Source organism: Glycine max, chromosome 10, assembly GCF_000004515.6.
Source record: "Glycine max cultivar Williams 82 chromosome 10, Glycine_max_v4.0, whole genome shotgun sequence".
NCBI classification, from domain to species: domain Eukaryota; kingdom Viridiplantae; phylum Streptophyta; class Magnoliopsida; order Fabales; family Fabaceae; genus Glycine; species Glycine max.
The window spans coordinates 47,444,360-47,460,835 of NC_038246.2; the positions used below are offsets into that span (position 1 = coordinate 47,444,360).

The 16,476-nt window shown below is 33.8% G+C and overlaps 3 protein-coding genes across 7 annotated transcripts; 1 reads left to right on the forward strand and 2 right to left on the reverse strand.

Annotated features, from left to right (window-relative positions):
- Window positions 1-3,209: 3,209 nt before the first annotated feature.
- On the forward strand, window positions 3,210-5,695 carry LOC100818730 (40S ribosomal protein S3a). Its single transcript, NM_001289223.2, has 6 exons — window positions 3,210-3,342; window positions 3,446-3,551; window positions 4,043-4,180; window positions 4,275-4,460; window positions 4,697-4,897; window positions 5,353-5,695. The coding sequence occupies exons 1-6, from the start codon at window positions 3,284-3,286 to the stop codon at window positions 5,446-5,448; spliced, it is 786 nt and encodes a 261-aa protein (NP_001276152.2). The 5' UTR covers window positions 3,210-3,283; the 3' UTR covers window positions 5,449-5,695.
- Window positions 5,696-6,021: 326 nt separating this feature from the next.
- LOC111043201 (acetyltransferase (GNAT) domain-containing protein) lies at window positions 6,022-6,809 on the reverse strand. The gene has a single exon (NM_001250435.2). The coding sequence runs from the start codon at window positions 6,774-6,776 to the stop codon at window positions 6,204-6,206; it is 573 nt and encodes a 190-aa protein (NP_001237364.1). The 5' UTR covers window positions 6,777-6,809; the 3' UTR covers window positions 6,022-6,203.
- A 2,215-nt stretch (window positions 6,810-9,024) lies between these two features.
- Window positions 9,025-16,372, reverse strand: LOC100500394 (protein NETWORKED 1A). Of its 5 annotated transcripts, none has more exons than XM_026124172.2 (5): window positions 16,227-16,372; window positions 15,414-15,497; window positions 15,053-15,275; window positions 10,545-14,719; window positions 9,025-10,413 (listed from the first exon to the last, which is right to left on the reverse strand). In XM_026124172.2, the coding sequence occupies exons 3-5, from the start codon at window positions 15,153-15,155 to the stop codon at window positions 9,277-9,279; spliced, it is 5,415 nt and encodes a 1,804-aa protein (XP_025979957.1). In that variant the 5' UTR covers window positions 15,156-15,275; window positions 15,414-15,497; window positions 16,227-16,372; the 3' UTR covers window positions 9,025-9,276. The 5 variants fall into 5 exon arrangements, with proteins under 5 accessions (XP_025979957.1, XP_025979956.1, XP_025979955.1 ...); XM_026124171.2 differs by having other exon boundaries at window positions 16,222-16,372; XM_026124170.2 differs by having other exon boundaries at window positions 16,184-16,371.
- Between the last annotated feature and the right edge of the window lie 104 nt (window positions 16,373-16,476).

Consider the following 16,476-nt stretch of genomic DNA (forward strand, 5'->3'; position numbering starts at 1 on the left):
CTAAATATTTCTAAGGCTTTTTCTCCCATAATTAATTAGAAATGCATAATAAGACACTTTCTTTCTTTTTGTGTTTTTCAGGAATATGTTAATCTTGCAACTTTTATTATATTATAGTTTTATACTTACCCTGAGCTATTTGAAGTTTGAATCGATTACTACATTTAAGAGTTAATAAATATATAAAAATGATAAATACAAATGTAAGTTATTGTCTGTGATTATCAAAAGTGGTGTAATAAAACTGATTGGGAATATTAGTCCAGTTTTGTAAAATTTTACTATATATTGTTGACCTTTACAGAGAAATATTGAGCATTGCATGCATGTCATGTGGCTGAGATTTGATTAGAAGGTTATAATTTGTTATTATTTCTTTTTAAATAATGCTTCAGATTCTTTTAAATTATTTATCTATACACTTGTAATAAAATTATTTATTGAAAAGACTACTTTTGAAAAAAAAATATCTCCTTTTTCATTTTCAAGTAGATCTCTTGCTCTCTTTTTTTAATCAGCAAGTATATCTCTTACTCTGTTTCTTATTCTTTCTTTTTTTATTTTTTATTTATCAGGAATATTTTTTATTTGAGCAAAAATCACTTCTTCTCATTTTATTAATTTTTATATATTTCTATTATATTAAATGATCTAAAATCCTATTTAATTTCATGTTATTTTCTCTTTTATTTAAGCTCTTTCTTTTTTTTATACTTTTTTCTTTTCATTTTGTTTCAAACCGAGTAATGATTTGACTATGTGGAATAGAAAGTGGTTGATTTAGTCAATTTGAAATTTTCACATAATAAATGCATTTTGTTTGGTAGTTGTTGGCCTTTGAAGCCAATAAGCCATGTTTGCATCCCAGATTATTTTCGGAAGAAAAGTTGATAATTAAGGGGTATAAATATTAGGATGGCAAAATCGATCCAAATCTTATGAATATTCGTAAATGGAAACGGTACTTATTCGCTTTATTGAGTTATTGAAGATAAGAATGAGTGAGGATATTTAATTTCAATTTTTTTTTGGAATGAATCCATATATATATATATATAGTTTTACATTATGGATATATGTGAATATATCATATATGTGTGTGACTATATATACGTATATTCAAAATCAAACTGATTTATTTTAGATTTATTTGGATGATTTTTTTTCTCATACCCATGGATTTGGTGAGGTTTCAGATTTGTGTTCTTGAAATTGAACCAAATTTCAACATTTATCTTAACTCATATATTATTTTTAATATTATTGAGTTTTATAATATTTTATAGTGTTATGTATATGAAATTTATACAATCTATACCATTTTTTTTAGATAACTTTTTAAATATATGTTTAATTCAAAATGAATATAATTTTGATAGATTTTTATTGTAGAAGATTTAACATATTAATGAGTTTTTTAAATTGTTATTATTATTTTTAATGTAATTTAATTTAAAAAATGAAAATAAAGTATATAAATTTTAATGAAAACCACAAAAATGAAATTAAACTAAATCATAAAATATTAGTTTGGTTTGATTTTTATTTAAATCAAACTACATATATTTTTTAAATTTGATTCAAATTAATTTTTAATTATTAATATAATCAAATCGAATGACAAACACTCATAATCATATGTAATAGGAAGGAAAAAGGTACATAAAAGAAAATGTGGGTGAGCTATTATTGTGATTTTGAAATTACATTTACACCCACAGCTGTTTTACATACTTCATCTGCGGCCACAATATGGAGTAGGGTTTTAGTTTTTCTATCACACCAAGTTTTCGGTTTTATGGGCTTATATATCAAATAAATTTAAATTAATATTTTTAATTAATTATATAGTTCAAAATATTTTTAGCTTATTAATTATTATTTTAAGTTTATTTAATCTATTCTAAACTAGTATTTTTGTCTATATGAATGCATGGGATAAATATTTATTTTTATATAATTATATCTATAATTCATAATAAATAAGTATTTTTAAATTTATAAATTAAATTATAATTAAAATTTATAATAAATAAATATTTAAATATATAAATTATATTTTAGGGTTTTAAAAAGAAGAAGAATTGGTGTATGTGCGTTAATTGATTAATTGAAATGTGTTTTAGATGGAAAAGGTTGTGGGATAACAATAGGATAGTAATTTGACTTTTGTTTTATTGTTGGTATTATGCATCTTATTCTTATTTAATTAAGTTAGACTCAGTTAAAAGGTAGCAATGTCAACTTATCACATTTTATTGACCTCTCAACACCTCAATCGGAATATAATTTTTATTAGTATTGGAATCTCATTTGTGGTTATTCAAAGTGTGTTCTAAAAGTAAGTTTTTGAAATATTAAAAATTTGAGTTATAGAAATTAAATCTTAAAAGAGACTTCTTAAATATATATATATATATATATATATATATATATATATATATATATATAATTTTTATATTTTTAAAATTAATTTATGAAATGATAAAGTGAAAATCATACAAAAAATATTACTATTAGAATACAAGTTACTGTATAAAAAAGAGAGGATGCAAAGAGAAAATAGAGGTGGAATAGAATCCCCTGGAAAGTAATAGTAGACTTGTCGGGCCTGATGGAAATTATAATGTACGTGAAGTTGGGCTTAGGCATGATTGGGCTATCACTTGTTGTGGGATCCTATGATTTCAGCATGCAACAAACTATTTTTTAAAAAAATAAATCAATTGTAGCAAAGCAAAATGTTTTCCAGAGTTGTGTCTTCTAATTATTATTTGCTTTGTTGGGGATATTGAAATTTTTTTTATAGAAAAACTGAAACTCTAAAATTTTCAAATAATTTGGATCAGTTTGTTTAAACTTATTTAATGAAAAATATATTTATTTTGATAAAATAAACAAATTTCTACTTATCTTAAGAATTAAATCCTATCTGTTTATAAAAAAATATTTTTTTATTAAGTTTTAAAAAACTTACCCTTTATGTACCTTATAACTGCGTATGATTATTTTCCGAGTGTAACTTAAGATTCTTAATTTAAAAATAGCAAATTTTGATTTAAAATAGGCTTTCCTAAACGGGCTTTACAATCTTCAGATGAGGTCCATGAAATTGGGCCCAGGTCCAGGCCCATGAATGTTGGCATCAGAAAAACCCTAAATTATTCACACTGAAGATAAAAAGAGAGGTATATAAAAGGTTAGGGTTTGGGATTTTTTGGGTGCCATTGTTGTTGCTATTATCATCCGCAGCTGCTTTTATTCGCACCGCAAACAGTGAGCCATGGCCGTCGGAAAGAACAAGCGCATCTCCAAGGGGAAGAAGGGTGGCAAGAAGAAGGCGTTAGTATCTTCCATTTCTTTTCCCCTTTTCTCTGTTTTATTTGTGTTTTTGCTTTAACATTCAAAATTCAATGACGTGTTTGGTTTGTGTGTGAATGTGCAGAGCTGATCCCTTTGCCAAGAAGGATTGGTATGACATTAAGGCTCCTTCTGTTTTTCAAGTGAAAAATGTTGGCAAAACCCTCGTCTCTCGTACTCAGGGTACCAAGGTACTGCTTTTCGAATATTCAACAGGGAATTGGGATTTTCCCTTTTTAATTGAATATTATTGGTTTTGTGTTGTGGGTCAGTTGCATAAATCTTGAAAATGAGAAATTTGTTTTGATATAGCTTGGCCCTATGTGCTAATTGTTGAGTTGGATCTATTATAAATGTATGCTATCATTTGCCAGAGGACTTTGTTTCTCTACTGTTTTAGTGCGTTTAGTTTTTTATTTACTGTGTGAACAAAGAAGCTAAACAGAATTGTAGCTCCTTCTTATGAGGTTTTCTGTTCTCGTTAAATCTCTATAGGATATGGGAAAAAATAATACTGGTTTATAGTGTGTGCTTATTGCATTTTGTTTCTATTGGAGAACGAGGGTTTATGAATCTTCCAAGGGTCTGCTTACTGTCGCTTATTTTCAAGCATATTATGGTGTGTGACTTGGTGTTATGAACTTTGTATGCTCATGTAGACTGTGATTGTTTCAAATAACAGATTGCTTCTGAAGGACTCAAGCATAGAGTGTTTGAGGTCTCCTTGGCTGATCTTCAAGGGGATGAGGATCATGCATTCAAGAAGATTAGGTTGAGAGCTGAAGATGTGCAAGGGAAGAATGTTCTGACAAATTTCTGGGTATGATGGGTGATGCCTGAAGCTTCTTTTGATTGTAATATTGTATTGCATTATACATCAAATTTGAATTTCTGTTTATTCTTTGAATTTCTAGGGAATGGATTTCACAACAGACAAGCTGAGGTCATTGGTACGAAAATGGCAAACTCTTATTGAAGCCCATGTGGATGTGAAGACAACTGATAATTACACATTGAGGATGTTTTGCATTGGATTTACCAAGAGAAGAGCTAACCAGGTGAAGAGAACCTGTTATGCACAATCAAGCCAGATTAGACAGGTATATACTCTGTTTGGTAGTTAGATGCTACATCTCTGTTTACTAACAATCTCTTAAGTTTTTAATACGGAAACTTATGGTACAAAGTCAACATGGTATCCTGGACACATGCTACTGGTTGCCCTTCTCTATAGCATATATATAATAACTAGAAGAAATTAGTGGTTACAGAGTATGTTGTGTTTTCTTATATAATATTCCATGTAGTAATTAAAATTACACCTTTATCTTTTCAGATTCGTAGGAAGATGAGGGAGATCATGACCAACCAGGCAACAGCATGTGATTTGAAGGAGTTGGTCCGGAAGTTTATTCCTGAGATTATTGGAAAAGAGATCGAGAAGGCAACATCTAGTATTTACCCTCTGCAGAATGTGTTTGTTCGTAAAGTCAAGATCCTGAAAGCTCCTAAGTTTGATCTTGGGAAACTGATGGAGGTAATTTTTTAATAATAAACTTGGTTGTCTAGTCTGAGTTTGGTTTTCCATTAGAATATTAAACTAATACTTGCTTTTTGAGAAATAAGTTGCATGCTAGGCAATTGTGCTAATGGTAAACCAAACACACTCTTAGCTATTCGTACTGATGTACTAGTTTCATGCAGTCTTTGCTTGAATAGATGGATTAGTGCTAATTTCAGAGGATGTTTCTTTATTAGTTCTAGTATATTTTTCGGTTTAAGATAAAACCAATTTCCCTATGATCTGTTATTATGTAAACTAAAATAGAAATTTAGCCCAGTTTGTTTCTTTCTTTTATGTTCATCTCCTTTATTGAATCTTATGATTCGTTGACCCTTTTGCCAATTAACATTTATTGGCAAGAAATTCTGTTTCACTTGCTCCCATGTTTGGTGGATTGGTTTGATGCCTTTGCTGTTTGGTCCGTGTAGGTTCATGGAGATTACTCCGAGGATGTTGGTGCAAAGGTAGACAGACCTGCTGATGAAATAGTGGCAGAGGAACCCACTGAAATTGTTGGAGCTTGATTTAGTGATAATGCATATTCAAATTGTTCTAGGTTTTCTGTTTCTTATGTTATCATTGAAAATTTAAGTTACAAACTTACTGTTCTGTCAAATGTTTCTGTGTAAGCTGAGTGACAGTTTTGTTTAGACAACGAGAAGACATTTTTGGTGCGTAATATATATCTGGGTTTTGTTTAGAACCCAAAATCAGATTTGCTTGCTTATATCGATAACATTATATTGTTATTATGTATTTTTTATTACACTATGACTTGTTAATTTTGTTTTTTGAATTTCAAATTTGTATGCCAAGTGCTTATTGTTTAAATTTATAACGTTAAGTATGCATGATCGTCGGAGTAATATTTAACATTTAACCAAATGAAGTATTGAAACTTATGAAATGAGGAGTAAAACTTTAATGATTTTCGGAATCTTTATTCAATTCAGTAGTGAAGTTAATAAGTTTAGACAAGGCCAGTAACAACATTTTTTGTCTAAGCGGAAAATTTCACCAATTCTACTCTGTTGAAAGATGGAGATTTTCTGTTTTTCTTTTTGTGAAGTAAATTTTCTCAAGAGCATGTGATCCTTAATTAATTCTTTTTTATCTTTTATTAAATTAAACATTTCATTACACATAAAAACATCATGTCATCTTCAAAGTAAACTACAAGAGTATTATTGGCCAAATGTGCTTGTAGCATCTATTCATATATTCAAGTCATCTGTGCATTCCAAATGGCAGACCAGTAAGTTGACATGCTTCAAACAAATCAACTTAGAGGATCGTTGGAAAGAACACTGAACATAACCATATCTCTACTTTTTCCTTTAATGACCACATACTTCCTGAGAACACCCTCCCTTTGAAAACCAGCCTTCTCCAGCACCTTCTGAGAAGCCACATTTTCCACATCAACTAGAGCCTGAAGCCTCTCCAAGTGTGGAAACTCGCTGAATGCAACTTTAATCACTTGTTTCACAGCATGTGTTGCAATCCCTTTTCCCCAGTATATGGAGGCTAAAGCGTAACCAAGTTCAACAGATTTGTGCCTGTTTCTACGCTGGCCCTCACATGAGAAAAAATCAATACACCCAATTGCACGGTTATTGAGGCAAATTGCTCTGAACCATAGAGATTTCCCTGCTATGTTTTGGATGAAGTTGATGCCATCCTCTTTGCTAGTGTAAGGTTCCCAAGTGCAATACCTTGCAACTTTTTCATCAGTGGTCCACAACATGAGATCATCAAGATCATCAAGACTAATGGGTCGAAGAGAGATTTGGGTCAAATCAAAACCCTCTTCTATGGAATCTGTTGTGGAACAGATAGTAGCTCCCTCCATGTGTGACCAACTAGATAGAGTATGTTGCTTGGGAAAAAGCTTTGAGCTTCGGCCTACTTATTATGCGCTGAGAAACCAATACGTAGAGGAGTGGTATGCTTGGAGTAGGGATCAAGAAAAACTATGCACTAAATTACAATATAAGTTGCTAGCCGGCAGCCGCCATGATTTACTATGAAGTAATAGGTTCTAGGTGTTCCAATTTCATTGCGGGGTGAAATTATTAATTTTGGAAGCGCCTACAAAACTGACAAATAAATGTGACTGTGAGTGTGTGTGGAATATCTAGAATATTATTAAAAATCCTATCATTTTCTTTTTTAACAATTTAAAATCAAAGTGCTCCTTTATAAAGGCTCTACTGTTTAGAAGCCACGTCAATTAGGAACCCATGTCAACGAATTGATCTGGAATTATAATCTTAAATAAAAAGTCTAATACGTGTGACCTTAACTCAAAAACATATCTATGGTGCTTAAGTCTCTCAAAATCTAACGTGCTTCTCTTGACTAGGATTGACAATAGAATTCGTAAGATTATGTGGAGCGGCTAAAAAGTGTAGATACAAAATAGGTTTCTTTGATTAATAAGTGAATAAATTCAAAAAATAAAATAAAATACTATCTTTGATAAATTATCTAAATGTCTCTCTTCTATGTTTAAAACCCATTGCACTATACATTGCCTACTTACCCAATCTCATGCACACAACTCCACATCTCTACAAACTTGTTTGTAAGCTCAAAGTATTTTGGTTGGGTTCGTATTTAATATTACATTCAAATCAAACAAAACTAAATATTATTATTATTATTATTATTATTATTATTATTATACGTCTAAAAACAAAATCAAATTGCACAATGAATGTGTTATTAGCATTTCTCAAGGATTCAAATCCTATCTTAATATTTGTTTTGCTGAATTCCTATCTTAATATATTATTATTTCAATAATGATGAATCATTTATTTATTATTTTGTTAAGTGAAAACCGAAAAAATGTTATTAGATTTATCAAATACAAGCTGGTGCAACTGTCAACATAAGGTGCAACTGCAACATTATGTTGACAGTTATTAGATTGTCCACTTAGCAGTTTTACGCAGTTCAATTTAAGCAATCAGCGCCAGTCTTCATATTTTTATGATCGGGGTAAAATAATAGATATGACTTGTCAAAATATAAGTATTTTAAAATATAAATATATTATAAAATGATAGGCATAAAATTCCAATAAAAATGATATATTTTACTATATTAAATAAATAACATAACATAATTTTAACAACTAGACGTGTCACATTTTCCATTCAATTCATTCTTATACTACCGTCTATCATCAATAAAACATCATTTTAAGTTACATCTTAAATGTATTTTTGTACTGTCAATATGCCAATTTTTAGTTTTGATTAATATTCTAGTTCATGCATTACACAAGATTTAACTTATAATAAATAAATATTTTTAAATTTGTAAATTATATTATAACTAAAATTCATAATAAATAATAATTAATTTAAATATAAAAATGAAACATAAAAGAAGACAATGATTTCAATCTCTTTATAAAAATAACACACAAAAAGAACTTAAATGCATATCTGTTTGAACTTTTTAAATATTTTGGGAGGATTCATCTCATAATTTTTCACCCATTCTGATTCTTTTTATAAGAATTAAATTAGAGATTTTGTTTGGTTCTTTTATATGAATCAAACATTCAAACTAGATTTTTCCCTTCATTTTTTTAATTTACAAAAGTACCTTTATTACAAGTTATTCCTTTAAATTCAACAAATAATAGGTAGAATATTTCCAATGTTTAAAAAAGAGGTGCCTCCATAGAATGCTGCTTACATCTTTATTTTCTTTTTTACCAGTGGAATATTGCTTGTTCACACAACATATATCACAATACTGCATAACTGTATGTATGACTTTACTATTAAAAAGAAAAACCTTAGGACTATTTAAAACTAAAATTGAACTCGGAGCCATCATGGACAGTTCTAACGATACTATTGTCTTCTCGTGAATGTTTGGAAATGTGGTGAATTATGTTGAAGAAATTATCGTAATCTTTAAAGCTACTCTCTGGCAAGGTGAAAAAACGTGATGAAACAAGGTGGTTGGTTTCCTTGAATCACCGTGAAACCAAACACACCATTAATCAGTCAGCAATTCAGCTTGATTTTAGATTGCCTTAAAGTGAAACAAACTTTCCATCACACTAGACATATAAATGTTGAAGTGCTCTGTGCTTTCATAGCTTAAACATTGTCAAACATGACAGCACAACTCCTTAGCTAAAATGTCGCTCAGTACATGTTATGTCCTCTGAAAGCTAGAACATACAGATCTGACATAAGTTACTGTGATCAGATAAAGCCTAATAGCATCTTTACCATCTAAAATTAAAAATTATTATGCTAAGATTAGACACATATCAATTAAAGAAAATACTTACAACAAAATGATATTCTACATTTTCTCACTTAGTGCTCATCAGTTGAAGGCCTTGAGCATCCACAGAACCCCTTGTTGCGCTTTTTGCTAGTTCTCTTGCTGCCACTGTGAATAAAGTCCCTAAGCAAGACCACTGTTTTTCCAGTGAATCTGCTCTTCCCTTTGCTCTCATCAGCCAATTTCAGCAAAGTGTATTGGATGTTCTGCACCTCAAACTGCAACCTTCCTATCTGTTCAGAACCTTTTCGTGCCTGCTCGGTTATTCTTTTTCTCTGGATGTGTCTACTCTTTTCCAACTCAACCGAAGTCTGCCTGTTCAGAGACGGGGCGCTCTCTTCAAGATCCTTTGTCAGTTGATCATTAGTATCTACTAATTTCACAACAGCTCCCTCAACTTCGTCTATTTGTCTTTTGACTGTTTCATATTCAGTGCCAGCTCCCTTCTTGCTTCTCTTCTTGGTCTCCGTTTTCTGTTTTAAATCTTGCACGGCTGTCTTGAGAACGGTCAGTTTCTGCGCATCGGAAGAAAGCCTCTCCAGTATCTTTCTCCTCTTGCCATCTTGAGTTCTCTCTTTTATACTTCTCGACAGCTGAAGCCTGTCAACACCCAATTCCTTTTCCACATCCAATTCTGAGGAGGTATTTTGGAATTTACCTGAATGATCTGACTGATGGTATGTAATAACATCCTCGGTTGGAACAGAACTTTGTTTCATTGCTTCACTAACCATGGGACTATCAAAGCAGTCTTGCTCGGCAGTTTCCCATAATTCAAGCATCTGATCATCAGCACCACTATTCTCTCTCCTGCCGCTTTTGGAGGCTGAATTGTCTGAGATGTGATCAAGTGGAATATCTTTCATCAATGACCCATTTTCAGTTCTTGTTCTCCACGAGTTGACATCATGTGTGCTCTCATCCTTGAGTTCTTTTCTGTTGCGATTCTCCACATTTGGCACCTTTGTCAGAGCTCCTAGGTTAGCTGTAGTGGTTAGATTTTGTTCCTTCACATGCCTCTCAATTTCTTCCACCATTGATTTTTCAACTGCTCTAATCCTTGCCTTCACACTAAGCAAATCTGAAACCCCATCTGGTATCAAAGCGCTTTTGTTATCTGTTGAACTTTGATAGCCATTTCCTTGGAGACAAGTTTCAATTACTGCATCCTGGACAAACAAACATTCATGATAAACAAGGATAAGTAGAATTCATGTTTCCTGCATATGTTCTTTGCCTCATTTAATAAGAAAGAATAAAAAACAAAACTGTAGAGGGTAACAAGTCCATGGAATATTACATTTTGTTCTTGATTGCATTCAACAGGCATTTTGTTTATCCGAACTAGGGCAGTGTGTTCTAAAGAAGCAAAATCCTCTTTCAATAAACTAATGACTGGATTATATGCAGATAACTGCCCTTTCAGTCCTCCAATTTCACTTTCAAGTAGACTGACTCTTTCTGTCATCTGTTTAATCTCCAAGCTTTTTGCATCACTTTCATCTTCAAGCCTCATGCATACTCCAGTAAGCTCGTTCACCTTATTTTCCAACAACGCTTCACTAATGGAGGAAATCTGAAGATCAAAATAGAATGTAGCAGCCTCAGCCTCCCAAAGTTCAAATTCGTTTGTTTTATCCAGCAGCTCTGAACTCAATGTTTCCTCCCTAGCCCTCTGTTGTTCAACTTCTTGACGTAAGCATCTCATCTCTGACTGTAAACTTCTGTTTGCTTCATTAAGGTGCTCAATTTCTCTTTTGTGATTCATGCAACCTTCTGATAGTTCAAGAATCTGCCTTTCAAGATTTTCGTTGATCAGTCTTGATTGTTGTTTTTCCATCTTCAATTTCTCAATATCTCTGCAAAACTCTGCACTCAACATTTCTGCAGCCTTTAGCCTTCCCTCCATTTCTAACAGTTCCACGTTCTTCTTCTCAAGAAGATGCTCTGAACTCTCAATCTGACAATTGAAATGGTCATTTTCAGTTTTGGCTTCATGCAGATCTTTGTCCATCCTCTCAACTGACTCCTTCAAATAAACATTTTCAGATTCTTTCACCTCAAACTTCTCCCTTAATAGAACAAGCTCCTGTTTAAGGTCACTGTTCACAGAGTGAAGATCGCTGAGATGTTCAGCAAGTGCACGCTGTTCCAAGACCTTCTCAGTGAAAAAGCTCTCATAGACCAAACTAAGGTTTTTTAGAGCCAGTGCCTCATGGAGGATTACACTATTCTCTTGTTCAGCAGCAAACTTTGCATCTTTGAGCTCCAAAACACTCCCAAGTAGTAAATTTTTCTCCTCAAGTAGCTTACAATTTTCTTCCTCAAACACTAGATTAGTTCTTTGCAAATCTATCAACTCCACCTGAAGGGCTTCCAATTTGGGCTGTAATTCACTCTCCTTTTCTTCTCCCTTGGTCACTTCAGACCTAAGTTGCTTGTTCATCTCCAGAAGTTCAAGCTTAACCTTCTGCAACATTGCATGCTGCTCTCTTGTATTTTCAAACTCTTGCTCTAGGATCCTTTTCTCTAACACCAGTTCTTCTCCCTCGGATTCTTGTTGCAAAAGTACAGTTAGGAGGATAGAATTCTCTACAAGTAGCTGCAGCTTCTCCTCTTGGGTTTTCACAAGAGAGCCTTTCAAGCCCTCAATATTATTGAAAATATGCGATATAGGCATTTCCTCTTGCTTGATCCCTTTGCCATGCCCCCCACCTGAATCAATCTGAAGAGCTGCAAGAACTTGATGAATCCCCATTTTGAACTTTCTGATTTCGTCTAACAAGAACTCTAGCTCCATCTGTTGCATAAGGTTTTCACTCTCCAACTCAGAGATAACTTCATCAGAAAATTTTGATGCCTCCATGTGTTTTTGACATTCAATTAATAAACCCAAGTTCTTCTGCTCCAAGTCTTCAACACACTTTTGCAAAATAAACATCTCAACCTGAGCATTAACAGCTTTATCAAGTTCTTCTTCAAATTCTATCTTCCCTAATCGGCGTTCTTCCTGTAACCGAAGAACAAGATTCTCCAAATTGGCCATTCGAGCTTCACTTGAATGTTTATGATTAGCATGCTTTTCTTTTTGGGCCAAAAGCAAAGCATGAAGTTCTTCTACTTGACAGACTTGGCTTTCTTTGTCTTTCTCCATATCAGAATATTTTTCTTCTAACTTTGTAAACCTTTTTTCCAGGTTACCTAGTTTTGCTTCAACACCCTCCAATTGAGATACCAGGACATTTCTTTCATTCAGAAGATTGTGCTTTTCATTATTCAGTAAATTGCAAAATTCCTCCAAGCTACTTGATTTAGCCCTTAAACCTTCAAGCTCAATTTTTGCATCAGAAAGGGACTTCTCCAGCAAGGTATTCTTTTCCAATAGATTCTGCATACTTTCAGTGATAATTTGTAACTGTGAAAGTAAAGATGATTTTTCAGCAGCAAGAATGGATTTTTCTTCCCGCAGAACACCACAGGATTCTTGAAATTTCTTCACTGTATCCCTTAATCCATGCAGCTCATCCTTCAAATTTGACAGGGAAGATCCCATATAGGCATTTTCACTCAAAAGCTTATCCATATCCTTTGACTTTTCATGCAGAGCTTCTTTCTCATCTCGCTCCATTTTGCAAGCCTCCTTTATCATTGTATTCTCCTTCTGTAAATCCTTCACAGATGCTGCAAAAGATTTAGGATTCAAACCCACAGAGCCTAGTTCTTCCAGTATAGCCTGGTATCTATTATTCAAGCCCAGGATTTCATCCTTTATTTGATGAGATTCCCATTGGAGGACATTACTTTCTTCAACTTTTACAGCAAACTCTCGTTCAAGTTTCTCTTTGATCTTCTTCAGCTCAGAAATTTCCATTTGCTGATTTTTCAATGACCTGGTGGAAGAGAAGTTAAGTTCATGCAAAGTCCTGTTTTCTTCCATAATCTGTTGCATTTCTTCCTTAAAACTTTGTTTTGAAAGCTCCAAGTCCTCCAATAGCTGAAGGCCATGTTTAAGCTCCAAAGCAAGAGATCTTTGCTCCTCATGTGATTGAGAGTATGACTTCTGTAGAGTATGCAGAGTAGATTCAATATGAAGAAAACGAGACTTCTCCGCATGCATCAGAGTCTGCAGTCTCTCTAACTCGGTATGCTTCTCTAAAAGCTTTTCATCTTTCAAAGAAATCTTCTGCAATAGAACATCAGCCTCTAGCTGAAGAGACCGATTTGATTTCTCCAACATATCACAATGTTTTTCAGCAGTCTTTAGTTTTTCAGCCCCACTTTCAATTTCTCTATTTAGTCGTTCAGATATTTCTTGGGCAAGCAAAATTTCACTCTCCAATGTAGATATTTTCTGCAAGCACTGCTTGTACAGGACAGTTACAGCTTCTTTCTCTCCATTCAGCTCAGCAATATCTTTCCTCAATGATTTGACTTCCAGCTCTGTTCTTTCAATTTGCTCATTTAACTTCCTGGAATACTCGTCAGCATGGGCGATCTTAGCCTCCAAAACAGATATCTTTTCAAGACATTGGTTATATTGAAGATGAGCAGCATCCTTCTCAGCCTCCAATGTGGCAAGTTCTTTTTTGAGATTTTTAGCTTCAGTTTCTGCTTTGGCAGCCCTTTCATCATTTCCCTTTGCATCCATCTGGGCCAGAGATAACATAGTCTCCAGACTAGCTATCCTTTCCACACACTGCTTGTACTGAACTAGACCGGCATCCTTCTCATATTTAAGCTCTGCTAGGGCTTCTTTCAATACTGTGATTTCGATTTCAGCTTTGCTTGCTCGTTCATCAAGGCCTCCAGCATCTTTTTGTGCCTTATTAAGCTCTCTTTCCATTTCAGATAACTTCTCCAAACTCTTCTGATGTTGAAGAAAGATAGAATCCTTGTCAGACTGTATATCTTCCAGTACTTTCTTTAAGGTTTGAACTTCGTTTTCTGCTTTCTGTGAACGCTCAGACTCAGCATGATTCTGGGCCTTCACATTCTGTTTTTCAGCTGATAATTGAGACAACCCAAAAATTTCATTTAGCTGCTTCAGACCCTTTCGGCTTAGACCATTTGCAGATTCTTCTAAACTCTCTCCATTCATTTTTAAAGTATTTTGGATTAAAGAAAACCCAAATGAATCTTTCTGTAGGTTAACTGAGTCCAATAATGCACGAATTGGATGTGGGCCATGTGGCATTTCTGGTGTGTGCGGTGGCTCAGCTCCAGTGTCTGAAGAATTACATGGTGAATCATCAGTCAGCAAGTTGGGAAATGCTTCTGCCATGGTTTTATGGGCTTGGCAGAGCTCCCCTGTCGCATGATCGTACCTCTCTGCTAATGCACGATATGCTCGGTAGAATTCCTCAACTAATTTCATGAGTTCTGGCCGCTTCTTATAGTACATCTCTGCCCTTCTTGCAAATGAGTCTGCATCCTCTTCAATAAGCTTGATCATTGCTTTTACTTTGGCATCCATGTCTGCATAAAGTATAAACACTTAATAACACCACCTAAAGATTACCTAACCATGGATTTTTATGAATTTTTTTAGTGTAAATATGTCACTATATTTTGATGAAATTTGGCGTAAGAAAATGAGCCACAGGTTAGTGTGCATGGCATAATGAAATGTAAGGACCACCATTCTGATCTCAAATTCTCAGTTCCAGCAAATGTTTTCTAAAACAAAATGGAAATTTACACGTTTACAGGGTTTTTCTATGAGAAAAGTTTACTAAGCAATATATTCAGTTTCTTCTAGCACAATGGTAGACATAGAATTGAAGATATAGAGGAGGGAAAAAGACAAACCTGTAAGGTTCTCCTGAAGCCATTTTGAATTCTTTGGGCTAATGTGGCTGTCCCACCACCAAGAGTATAAGCGCCTTGACTCCGAATGTAACAAGGTTGCCATAGCTCCAGCAAAGAACAGCAGTAAAGCTGGATTGGATTTGCAAAAGCTTGATATGGGATCTAGACCACCAATGTTGATCTAATTTCAGACCCTTTAGGTCTGTTTCTCCTCTTATTTTACCTGACATCAAGTAAATGATCATACAGTTAATACAACAAGAATAGCTCATATTCATTAAGTCCAACTTTACTTCTATGGTTTAATATAAGAAAACTAGATACAATTTCCACATCCACAAGGATGTTTTACTTGCTTTACCTGCTCAATTGGGTACACCACAGGGACCCTATTGTTTATGGAATTTGTTGCTCCAGCAACCCCCACAATTCAAAATCACGGCAGCTGTCAAAAACATAAATAAATAAATACCAGAAAGAGTTAAAAAAAAAAACAGTAAAATCAGTGGTAACACCCCGCTCCTAAAGAATGTGCAACATGGTTCTCCAAATCCAAGAACATATTAAACAACAATCTCATTTTTCTACATTTTTCGGGGGGACAGAATTAGCAGAAGAAAACTAGAGATCCTGAAGATGAACAACAAAACTCACACCAAATGACCAAAAAACACAAGTTAATGAGCAGAAAAAATCTCTACCACAAACTTTGGTAGAATCAAAACACAAAATAATCACTGATCAAATTTGTTTCCACTAAACCATGGCATCCACGACATGATGAAGCAAACATGGAGAGAGAGAGAGAGAAGGCTACAGATACGGAAAAGCAAGAAACAGTGAGTGACATCAAAAGGAAGAAAAGACATTGCACGCTCGTGAGTTATGTCATGATCAAAAACAACGGATAAGCTCAGAAAAAACAACAGAAACACCTACAAGATCAACAAGAACTTGCCAAGTGAAACGAACTTGACGAGTTACACCAACTACACCGACCACACAAATGAGACGAAAACACAAAACTAAGCAAATGGGGACGCAGAAAACCACAAAAAGCACCGAACTTCAATCCATTTTCACATCACTCACACCCCAAAAACATGGAATCTGGCAATGGGGAGTGAGAACCTCGTATGAAGGTGTGGTAGTAGCAGAACAGAACACACCTTACCCCATTTTCTCTCTCTACATCTCTAACGCACAAAGTCTCACTTTTTCTCTCTCTAGGAGATGGGTTCTTGTAGCATTATATTCTGGACATGCAGGTTCTGACACTCCAATGAGTTCTTAACTGTAAAAAGGACAAGTCTTGAGAGAGAGAGAGAAGGCAACACAAGAAAAAAGAAAGAGTTTTAAGTTTTTACTGGTTTTTGGTGTGTGCTTTTTTGATAATTTCCTTTCTCTAGTTTTGAAATAGGGGA

What these genes read in the sequence shown, in the direction of transcription:
- LOC100818730 (NM_001289223.2), top strand. Translation starts at nt 3,284, where the DNA reads ATGGCCGTCGGAAAGAACAAGCGCATCTCCAAGGGGAAGAAGGGTGGC. An exon ending in AAGGGTGGCAAGAAGAAGGC is followed by an intron (nt 3,343 to 3,445) that starts GTTAGTATCTTC and finishes GTGAATGTGCAG; the next exon opens with AGCTGATCCCTTTGCCAAGA. An exon ending in ATCTTGGGAAACTGATGGAG is followed by an intron (nt 4,898 to 5,352) that starts GTAATTTTTTAA and finishes TGGTCCGTGTAG; the next exon opens with GTTCATGGAGATTACTCCGA.
- LOC111043201 (NM_001250435.2), bottom strand. Translation starts at nt 6,776, where the DNA reads ATGGAGGGAGCTACTATCTGTTCCACAACAGATTCCATAGAAGAGGGT.
- LOC100500394 (XM_026124172.2), bottom strand. Translation starts at nt 15,155, where the DNA reads ATGGCAACCTTGTTACATTCGGAGTCAAGGCGCTTATACTCTTGGTGG. An exon ending in GCTTCAGGAGAACCTTACAG is followed by an intron (nt 14,720 to 15,052) that starts GTTTGTCTTTTT and finishes TACTTTATGCAG; the next exon opens with ACATGGATGCCAAAGTAAAA. An exon ending in AATGCAATCAAGAACAAAAT is followed by an intron (nt 10,414 to 10,544) that starts GTAATATTCCAT and finishes TTGTTTGTCCAG; the next exon opens with GATGCAGTAATTGAAACTTG.